We start from the raw sequence: 11,325 nt of genomic DNA, 5'->3' as shown, positions 1-11,325 counted from the left end.
AAAAACACAATTATATTTTCGCGAGTTGTAACTTTAGTAAACCTTCGCATCCTGCAGTGAGCGGTATTTCAAAGAAGCGGTAACCTTATTATTTTTCTCAGACAACGTAATATCTTTTATGTGAAAAGATATTACGTAGTGGCCCGCTCCTGTGAACGAACTCATGGGTGTTTCGTAGCAGAAACAAAGCATGCGAAAGTAAAAGAATATTGGGAAAGTTTTTTGAAAAGAAATAAAAAAAGTAGAAGAAACGCACTGCAACGTATGACAAGGAACTTGGATTTTGCCCACAGCTGGTAATCAGTCTGTCTGAAATAAAAATATTTGTGAGAGAAGATTTCAAACGTCGTCTAAATGATTCAATCCAACAGAATAGTAATTTAAAATAACTTAAAATTCATTAGTAGTCGTTTTGGTTGACTGAATGAATAGTATTCACGGCCCACTCTGGGTTCGAATCCTATTGTGCCATAGATGTTAGTGAAAGTCGTAGGATGACTATTTTCGTCGCTCAATGTGAAATCACTACCACATTTCCCCCCCCCCCCTGCTTATTGGAGGCCTGAAGTGGCTTGAAAAAAAATTAATTTTTGCTCTCTAGAGAGAAGTTTCCAGATTATGTATGCCCATCAATGGCGCTAATGTACTACAGGTTCGCAGCAAATCTAAAGTAGGATCACATAAAAAATATTTCATGAATACGTAAAGAATTACATAAGTTAATTATTTAGAGGACGAAACAATTTCTTCGAATTCCCTATAAGGTTTCGATGAGATGATTTAGAATGTATTTTGAAATGAAGGCGAATTAACTGCTTCATGTGGAGGTGGTAGGAGTCCTATGGAAGCTTAGTATCCTTCTAATCCACCTCAAACGCAGATGAAACCAGGCAGAGAACACGCACTAATGTTAGACATTATAGACTACGTAAATAAACTTTATCTTTTCTTTTATCCAAAATTATGTTTACACTCGAAAGCAGTGCGGTATTACCAACTATTAAAATTTAACTTCCAGCAATGGAAAAGAAAAACTAGTACTTGGATGGTTGGTTAGTTGATTTTTTAGATTACTCGAATTATCTTTAAGGTTCTTTGGCGAGTGTAATATCATTGTAAGTGGATTATATTCTGCAGGCGATATACGTCTCTTGTAGAATGAAAAATACGAAATCCCATGAGAATTCATCACCGTGTCTTTCTTAAATGAAGATTAGTGACAACAATAACAGTATTAAAAGGGATAAATGAACATGGCGGTTCAGTTGTCCCTTTTAATACTGTTATTGTTGTAACTAAGCTTATAAAAGCAGTGATGTAAGAACAAAATATCACAACTATTAAAAGAATGCAGATTTGTCGAAATAATCATGCTTTGTCGAAAACATAATACACAATTCCAGCTCGCCTGAGACAGATTACACATTCTGAGAAACTTAATTCTGCCCTTTCTGGTGGTGTTAACGGCTTATTCATTATTTTACAAATTATAATAGATCGTTAGCGTGAATAGCATTTGGAATACCCGAATAGGAGAAGATCGCCAAAGTCTATTGTGCTCTTATTACTTTTATGCTACAAATCGCCGAGCTAAAGGTGATCACTAAGGACAAAGCCGGCTGCTTGCCGATTTCCTAAAAGGTACCACTAAAATAGCTCCACTTTCTTCCTCTGTACAATGAAGAGCCATTAGCGATTAAAGAAATCAACGCATTATGATATCTTCATAGTCATTTCTGAACATTTTGAATATTTGTACGCAACATGTGTGACTAGTTAAGAATCAGCTGCCATTCATAACATGAGTGACTAGTTAAGAATCAGCTGCCATTCATAACATGAGTGACTAGTTAAGAATCAGCTGCCATTCATATCAGAATAAAATAATGGGTTTAATACTATAGCACAACCTGTATTTTTTATTTAAAAAAAAAGTCTGAAAAGCCTCTGAAAGTTTTGGATAGCACCTCTGCTATCCAAAGCAGATTAAACTCATAATTTGAAGGAGGGAAAAAGAAACATATAAAGAGAATGAGATCGTTTTTCAAAATTAGGTAACTTATTGTTATATTAGTGAGAAATAATCAGTAAGATTGAGTCCTGTGATTGAATGCAGAATTAAGGAGAATGAAATACGTCACATTTTAGTTACCACAAGAAGATGGGCAAGCATCCTCTCCTGTGGCAATCCGTAATTACACGCTAGGAAAAAAGAAAGAAAGACAGTGAGTTGCTAGAGCGGTAGACAAACCGCTTTCGTCAAGTGACCAAACTGCTTACTGGTTCTTTCCTTTTTTTTTGTTAGTGAATGACATACGTAATCCTACAGGTCAGTCACACATTGGTGTTTTATTTAGAGCTGATACTCCCACCTTTCATTGCTATAACAACCAGGAGATAAGAATCAAGTGCAATCTGGAAAGGGGAACACGATTATCACTAACAAACGGCTCTAGTAGCTGTAGGAGTGGAGAATGAAAGTTGGTTTGGGAGTGAGAGAGAGAGAGAGAATTCTATTATTAGCAGAGGATGTGGTGCTTGTTATGAAACCAGAACTCTACGAATACTAAGAAAGGCAATCAAACTATGAGTCAAGGATAGCTAAAAAATCAAGACGTGAACACTAAGAACATCCATGAAAACTTAGCTGATGAGATGCTCAAACTGACGCAGTAAAAATTCGTTAAACTTCAAAGTTAGCAACACCTGTTTTAAAATACACCTTTCGGCGTTACTAAAAATATTAGAAATTAATTAATGATTACATAACATTAAAATTTCAAAAAAATAGCTTGTGTTTACTAATAAATTAGAAATAGAAAAATTTATACTATACATTAGTACTACAGGTCGTTAACTAGTCAGCAATACGAAGAACTAATTAATTACATTATAGTTGCAAATTAAGTGGGTTCTTTGGCTGGTTGGTCTGGGCTGATAAAAGAAACGCGGAAATAAAATCCTGCTAATTCTAAATGAATATAATTAGGGATTTTAACGTTTGAAAAGCCATGGTTCATGGTTCATGTGCTAGGCGGAATTCCAGATGAGTTTAGAATCAAAGATCACGTTCGTTCTTCTGAGAATTTGTTTTTACATTTCTTAAACACAATACTTCTCTTAAAACAATAAACATAAATTTTGCTGTTTCCTTTTTGAAAAACAGAAAATTGAAATACCAAAACTGAATAAATCTTCGATAATCTTCAACTCCAAAGTGCATGTGTGTGTGTGTGTGTGTGTGTGTGTGTGTGTGTGTGTGTGTGTGTGTGTGTGTGTGTGTGTGTGTGTGTGTGTGTGTGTGTGTGTGTGTGTGTGTGTGTGTGTGTGTGTGTGTGTGTGTGTGTGTTTCATCATTATCGAAGAGCAGCGACAGCTCATTCATAAACACAATGATATTGCACTTCGATCAGAATGCCGAAGCTGTGCGTGCGCGAGACTTCCTGCAGAGCGTGCTGAGAAACACGAGCCATTACAAAATAAATAAATAAAAAAAGCGGAACCTGCTTAAAGAAGACAAGTGACAGGAAAAACAAGACAGTTAGTTATTCTCGGTATTACCTGCATTTATGTTTCTCGACCTTGGACTAAGGTGAATGGGAAGGACGAACGGGGAAATGCAAGTTATTTACGAACAGGAAACGCATGGAGAAACTAACGGGTGCATCCGCCAAATGCTCCTGTCTGTCATCGCTCGCAGCGTGAATGTATTAAATTTCCCTAGCGTCAAAGCAATGATAAATTACGTATAAAGCCGTACACATCATTTAGCATCAGTCTTTCACTACTGATTGGAGTGTCTTACGATAACATCTTCCACATCATCAGACACCCATTGTCGAAAGATGCTCAGAGCGATGGGTAAAATTTCGTTTTTCGACACAGCAACAGACATTTCGAATTTACTTCTAAAATTAAATTTGGAGTAATAAGATCACAATAATCAGATTCGACATATTTATGTTTACTATGAGGATTGCTATAACGTACTTCCTATCACAGACTATTTCAAGTGGATATTAGCGATCGTAATTCACATTAAAGGATATTTTTTTCCTTGACCACAGAAGCTATGTGAAATTGACTATTTGGGAAATGTTGATCAAGTATCTGAGAAAAAAACTTTTAATACCAACTAGTTTCATCAACTTAAACTGTTGGCATCTTCAGGGTACAGGACTGATGATAGGAACTAAAGCTAACAAAACATGTTACAGACTAGACATTAACAGAATTCTAATTATAAATTACAAAGCAACACTGAATGTGTGCAATACATGTGTGGCGCGTATTACACACATTCAGTGTTGTTGATTTCACTTGTTGTTGTTTAGGAACGTTTTATAGTTGGTACTAAAGTTCATTTCTTGTGTGTTTAGATATCTAATTAGGGTCTTCCACATCTCGGATAAGATGTGGAAGACCCTAATTAGACCTTGGATCCTATTACGATTTTCTACAGAACGGGCGACTGTTGTGGTTTCTTTAAAAATACAAGAGCGGTAATTCTCTTTTATTTTATTTTATTTACAAACATCCCTATGGTAGAAGTCATTAACATTTTAGGTACTTTGTTTCCACAAGATATCGCTTCGCTGTTCAGTCATTGCCTAACATCAAACTATTTTTTATGGAAGAAAACCATTTACCAGCAATTGGCTGGCTTGGCAATGGGTAGCCTCCTCTCACCATCTTGATCCGATCTTTTCATGGAAGATCTTGGAAGTAGAATTTTATCTCAAGTAGACCCCAAACCCACAATATGGTAGAGATATGTGGATGACATCTTCGTTGTGTGGAACCACAAAAAAGATGACTTATTTGAATTCCTAAATAATATCAACTCCTTTCACCATTCAATCAAATTCGCTCTGGACCTTGAAAAAGAAAAACAACTACCATTTCTGGATATCCTAATTAAGAAGAAAGCTAATGGTTGTTTCAACCTCTCAGTTTATGGAAAACCCACGAATACAGGACGTTATTTACACTTCAGCTCCTCCCACCGCATTTATCAAAAACTCAGCATTGTACATATGCTAAAGAAGAGAGCTGTCTGGATTACAACAGACCAAAAAGATCTCCAAAACGAATTGACACTGATATCCAATAACCTCATTTTGAATGGCTTCCCCCGGAGACTTTTTAACAAGATTCTGTTCTCTGATCCACCACAAAGACAACAAGAAGACACGCAATATATTACCACAATCGTCATTCCATACGTGGGAACAGCCTCTCACAAGGTTGCTAAACTCCTCAAACCACATAAAATAAGAGTGACCTTTAAACCTAAAGATACAATTCGTAAACTTTTAAGATCTCCAAAAGACTTTCCTTTCTTTAAATATGCTGGAGTTTACAATATCTTATGCTTGTGCGGTTTAAGTTACATCGGCCAAACTTCAAGAAACCTTGAGATAAGACAGAGAGAATACATCGGAAATGTCAAAAACAACAGACAAGATATATCGGGCTTATCTTCCCATTTCTCCACAACCAACCATGTCATTGAGTGGGATAAACGCTGTATTTCTTACATAGAAGAGGATTACCGCTCTCGCATTTTTAAAGAAGCCAGAAACAGTCGTCCGTTCTGTAGAAAATTTTAATAGGAACCAAGGTTTAATCTTATTCGAGATCTGGAAGACCCTAATTAGATCTCTAAACACACAAGAAATGAACTTTAGTACCAACTATAAAATACCAACAAGTGAACTCATGTACGCGCCACACGTGTATTGCACACGTTCAGTGTTGTTTGTAATTTATAATTAGAATTCTGTTAATGTCTAGTCTGTAACATGTTTTGTTAGCTTTAGTTCCCATCATCAGTCCTGTACCCTGAAAATGCCAACAGTTTAAGTTGGTGAAACTAGTTGGTATTAAAATAATTTTTTCTCAGATACTTGATCAACATTTCCCAAATAGTCAATTTTACATAGATCGTAATTCACAGCAAAGTGGTGACGTCACTGCTTGACGTCAGTGGTGTGAGATGAAAATCATCTCACACCAAAAAAATCATCCTACAAAACCATCGGTGCCATACTGTATTCAAAATCTGTATCTTTAGGTCATAAGGAAGAGAATGTGATTGTAATCATCCATCAGATTAACTACCCTTGGATTTATTTCCTAATTTTCGTTAATGTTATGATTATCATAGTCGAAGATCAGAAAGCAAATGATTGTTCAATGAATCCATGAGAATATTTCTTCCTGATACATTTTGTGTTTGTTACTTTCAGATGATTATCTTCCGTGTTGTGAAAGGTCCATTCTATGAGGAATTCTACCAGTGTGTCACCTACGGTTTCTACACAGCAAACTGGCAGGAGCAGCTGTACGGTACCGTTACTCTCATTCTCATGTACCTTCTTCCTCTTGTGATCTTAATCTCGACCTATATTTGCACCTTCTACACCATCTCCAGTAAGCAAAGAAAATTTCGTGGTAGGCTGTCTGATTAAGCACCATTCAATAAATATAAATCTTTTTATTTCTCTTACGGGTCTGTGAGAATGTGTTCCTCTGTATGATAGACTTGCACTAAGTGTTTCTTTATCACATTATAACGGCAATATTAAGTTTGAAAAAAATTAGTAATTAAATTATCAATAGTATTTAAAAGAATTAAATTTAGAACATTCCTTGAAATAATAACTGTAAGAATCAATATTATTTTCAATAAAAACAATTGTAATACCGGCATATCTTATAAATTTATTTTTCAAAATGTTTGTTATATCAAAGAATCTTTCAGTACTATTAACATCTTGGTCTTCTTACGGCTTTGATAGGCCTTTATGCACCTTCCAATAAACCCTTGGATTTCCTAACCGTCATTCTAGGATAGGGTGGTTAGCCCATTGCTTGTAGTATATTTGCAGGTATGTTTCCAGGAGAAATTAATTCCAATTAGATCTTTCAAAACAAAGGGTCTCCTCGAAACCGAGGCGCTACGGCTTCTCTGTTAATATTGTATATAGTGAAGATTATATACACATAACGGCCGATGAATTAGAAAATTGTATTAATACCGTGTTGTACTTCCTTTTGCCTTTATTACAGCACATAGGCAGTTTGGCATAGAATCAACAAGGTGTTGGATTGCATCTACGTCTACGATATACACTAGGCGTTCACCAAATAGTCCTTTAACTGGCTCAAATATGATAAGAGGGCTGTGCTATTGATCTGTTTTTCTGACATGTCCCGTACATTCTCAATAGGGTTCAGATCCAGGCTTTGTGGTGGCCAGAGAAAATTGTAGAAGTCGCGGTCCTGCTCGCTGAACCACTGCTGAACACTGCGCGATGGACAGTAGCATTGTCGTTCATGAAGCAATCATCACCTGTTGGATAAAATAGTCAACACTGCAAGGTGGCCTCAATCGTCAACAATATTCAGATATTCCTTGGATGACATCCGGCTTTCTAGCAATATGAGGGGTCCTGTTCCGTACCAAAAAAGAATATGCCTCACACTGTGACACCACCTCCAGAACTTTGAGTTGTGTTTACAAGGCGAACTGAATTCGTTGCTTAATGGGACTCTCGCAAAATTCACTACCACCGTCGGTGCAGAACAAGATGTACTATACCGCTGTAGACGAACTTCTCGGTTCTTCGCAGTAATCAGTTTCCGTATAGGCATGCGACTATAAGCAATTTGGTTTATTTTATACTGATTAAACACCTGAGATATCTCACCTTTTGAGAAACCAGTCAACTCTTCTATTTTCAAACTCGTGGCTCCAGCGAGATGGGCACGCACACAATACGCACTTTATCGAACTCCGACAGATCCTTTGTTTTTCTCATTGTGATCAATACTATTGACGGTTACTGACCAACAGCATTCTTAAACAGTTGCCTAGAACACACGATGAAGCACGCGACCATTTTGTATATACTCTGGGTGAGTAACGTTTACGTACATCTGCATAAGGGCTTCTAATTATTATTATTTTTTATTATCCCATGGTATTATTACACCAAATCATAGAAGTCAAATTCATGTATTTATACAGCAACTTTTCTGGGCTGTTATAAAGTTCACATTTAGAAATATTCATACAAGTTAGTAAATGCAGTGGAGATGCTTCCTCGATGTTACAGATTTTGCAAAGATTTTGGAAAGACTTTTATGCCATTTCTAAACTTGATTGGTCTTGTTTGGCCGGTTTTGAGGCCAGAGATCACAGCAGTGACACGACGATTCAACTTGGAGTTGATGCTAGCTCCTGGTTCTTCTGCTGAATTACAATGGTGAGTCATGTCCTGGAGAATCATTCTTTTTACGTTTTCTTTTTGAGTAGTTTTAAAAAGATCAAAATCTATGGTATCACTTAATGTTGCAGCCATTTTTGCTACTTCATCTGAAGTTTCATTTCCTTTTAATCCCACATGGGATGAAATCCACTGGAAAATTATTTCGGAAAATATTACAGTACGAGTTGTCAAAAAGGTGCACAGATAAATTAATGAAATAAAGAGCCAAATGGCTTCGCTTTGGCGATGTTAAAATCATTTAAATTAAGGGGATATTTAATCCCACATTATTTCAAAGCCTAATAAGAAAACTCTTACAGTTTTATTTATTTCTTACTTGACTCCACACGCCAGTAAATGAAACTGTTTCGTTCTTTTCCCAGCATGCACAGGGAAGAGAGTACGAGAGTTTTTTTTTTTTTTTTTTTCAATGATGTAGTATAGCATATCTTCTGCAGTAGGTACAGAGATAAATAAACGATATCGGTATTCATAAAATAGGTATTTTTTATAGGCAGCACTTCAAATATACATATATACAAGCATATTTATACAAATCAAACCTAATTTGAGCCTATATAGCTCAGCTGGTTTAGACGAGCCCTTTTGGTTGGAAAAACCTTTCGAATCCATTGATGACGTGAGGAACTTTTATCAAGCTAACTCACCATTTCAATCAAATAGAGCAGGGGTTCTCAACCTTTTGCAGTGGCGTACCACTATATTTAATTCAAGATATTAGCTGTACCAGTAAGGCAGTGGCTCACGTACCACCAGTGGTACGCGTACCATAGGTTGAGAATCCCTGAAATACAGGGTTAGTCGGTTTACTACGTAGGTCAGGAGCTGAGCTCATATAAAACCACTTTAAAAGCCCTATAAAGGTTGCTCATCCTAAACTGGAGTCGAACCCATGCTATTGCATCAACGAGCCATAGTCTCTACTTACTGAGTTATGTTTTAAAGATTGAAATCACAGTTTAAGACAGAGTTATCCACGTGCAAGTCTAAAATTATTATTACTCAGTAATTAGTGAAACAAATAATTTTTTGGAATACGATAAGATTCTAAGTCTTATTTACAAGATGTACACGGAAATCGGGATGTACGAGGATGGTCTGAAAAATTCTCGGCCTCGACCATAGATTGCAACACTATCGGCAAGATGTTTTTTTTTTTCCAAGTTGGTACATCTATCATAAGCATCCATGTGAAATTGCAAGTTATTCTATCAAGTAGTTTGTTTTATACAGCTGTCTGAAGCACAAATGTTGTCTGTATTCCTTGAAATAGATAAAATTGAGTATCGTGCGGTTATAAAATTCTTTGTAAAAGAAGGTTTAACACCGAAAGAAATTCATTCGAAGTCATAAAAGTTTATGGGCACTCTTCTCCTTCGTTTTCAACAATTAAGAAATGGGCTGCCGAGTTTAAACTGGGCCGTACCAGCCTTGAGGATGATCCTCGTGAAGGACGTCCCAAAAAGTGTAACAATAACAGAAATCATTTATCGAGTGAAGGATATGGTATTGGATGACCGGCGAGTCAAAGTGCGTGAAATTGCCGAGATTATAGGCATTTCAAAAGAACGTGTAGGATATATTTTGCATGAAGAATTGCAAATGGAAAAGCTTTGGGCAAGATGGGTGCCGCGCTTGCTCACAGCAGATCAAAAATGCACTTGCATGAAAATCTCTGAACAGTGCTTGGAGCATTTTAACAAGAATAAAACTGATTTTATTCGTCGATTTATTACTATGGATGAGACTTGGATTCACCATTATATACCAGAATCCAAACAGCAGTGGACAGAAGCCAGTTGTTCAGCTCCAAAGAAGACAAAGTCGGTTCCATCAGCAGGAAAGGTCATGGCTTTGGTGTTTTGAGATGCTAAAGGCATTTTGTTTATTAATTATCTTGAAAAGGGTAAAACAATAACCGGGAAATATTATTCCGATCATTTATCCAGACAACGAAAAAATGTATGAGAAATGACCCGGTTTGCAGAAGAAAAAAAAGCATCTTTCATTAGGACAATGCACCTGCCCACAGAGATGTTTTGGCAATGGGAAAATTAAGGGATCTGCACTATGAATTGTTGGAACATCCACCCTATTCCCCAGATTTGGCTCCCTCTGACTTCTGTCTCTTCCCAAAACTAAAACTCTTCCTCGTTGATCAGCGTTTTTCTTCGAATCAAGAGGTATTTTGCAGATCTTACTGAGAACCAATACAGGATAATGGCGGTGGAGTATCGCTGGAATAAATGTATTAGTCTTAAGGGAGATTACATGTTGAAAAATAAAAATAATTTTGAAATTATGAATTCGTTTTTTCATTGTTAGGCCGAGAACCTTTCAGACCACCCTCGTATGAACAGTAATGCATATTAACCAGATCGGAAAGCATTTGAAAACATTCTAAATATTAATACGTTTCCTTATGCCTGAAACCACAAAACATAAATTAAAGAAATTCTACAACTTCTATCTGTTATTATTTTTATCGCAGAAAGGTTACTAAAGTTAACACTAAAGAACGTGCAAATGGATATAAGTGCTTTCCAGAAGGAATCCGCGTGATAGAATGCAACTCATATCAGTGCAAGTACCCTAGACGTCGCCAAGACCCAATAAATTCACCACGACAGGCTTGTTAATAGACAGCGTCAAGATTATGTGACGTTAATAGGAACGACTTTCGGCCAAATAGTGCTAAGTTGAAAAACAAGCGAAGGAACAGTTCTGTTATCTACTTCCCTAATTATAATTATCTTAATTAGGGTGATATTTCATGGGCGTTAGTGAACACATCTTGATCAACCCACGCAAATGTAATATCCGTTCGTCAACTCCGTTTGCATGGTTGCATATCAACATGTTAATATGCAAAGGGATGCCAATAGATGCTAAGATCATAAATTGGATATTTACGAGTATATAGGCAAGTTTAGAAACACACACACACACACACACACAGGCGGTCTTCCCACTCTTAAGCCTCTTCCCATAGAAGTGCGCATCCCTCTCTTTTCTTATTTTTTTTTCT

General features: G+C 36.6%; 1 protein-coding gene across 2 annotated transcripts in view; it reads left to right on the top strand.

Annotated features, from left to right (window-relative positions):
* Nucleotides 1-11,325, top strand: part of LOC150100665 (gonadotropin-releasing hormone receptor-like) — a 70,579-nt gene that overhangs the window by 52,722 nt on the left and 6,532 nt on the right. The window contains exon 2 of one of the 2 annotated variants that reach the window (XM_090401737.1): nucleotides 6,252-6,435. In XM_090401737.1, coding sequence (XP_090257863.1) covers nucleotides 6,252-6,435 — 184 coding nt within the window. Of the gene's footprint in view, nucleotides 1-6,251; nucleotides 6,457-11,325 lie in introns of both variants that reach the window. The other variant, XM_090401736.1, reaches the window with a different exon arrangement.

Source organism: Typopeltis vanoorti, chromosome 12 (assembly GCF_054136105.1).
Source record: "Typopeltis vanoorti isolate ZY-2024b chromosome 12, IOZ_Tvanoo_1.0, whole genome shotgun sequence".
NCBI lineage: Eukaryota > Metazoa > Arthropoda > Arachnida > Uropygi > Thelyphonidae > Typopeltis > Typopeltis vanoorti.
This window is presented reverse-complemented; position numbering and strand designations above follow the sequence as displayed.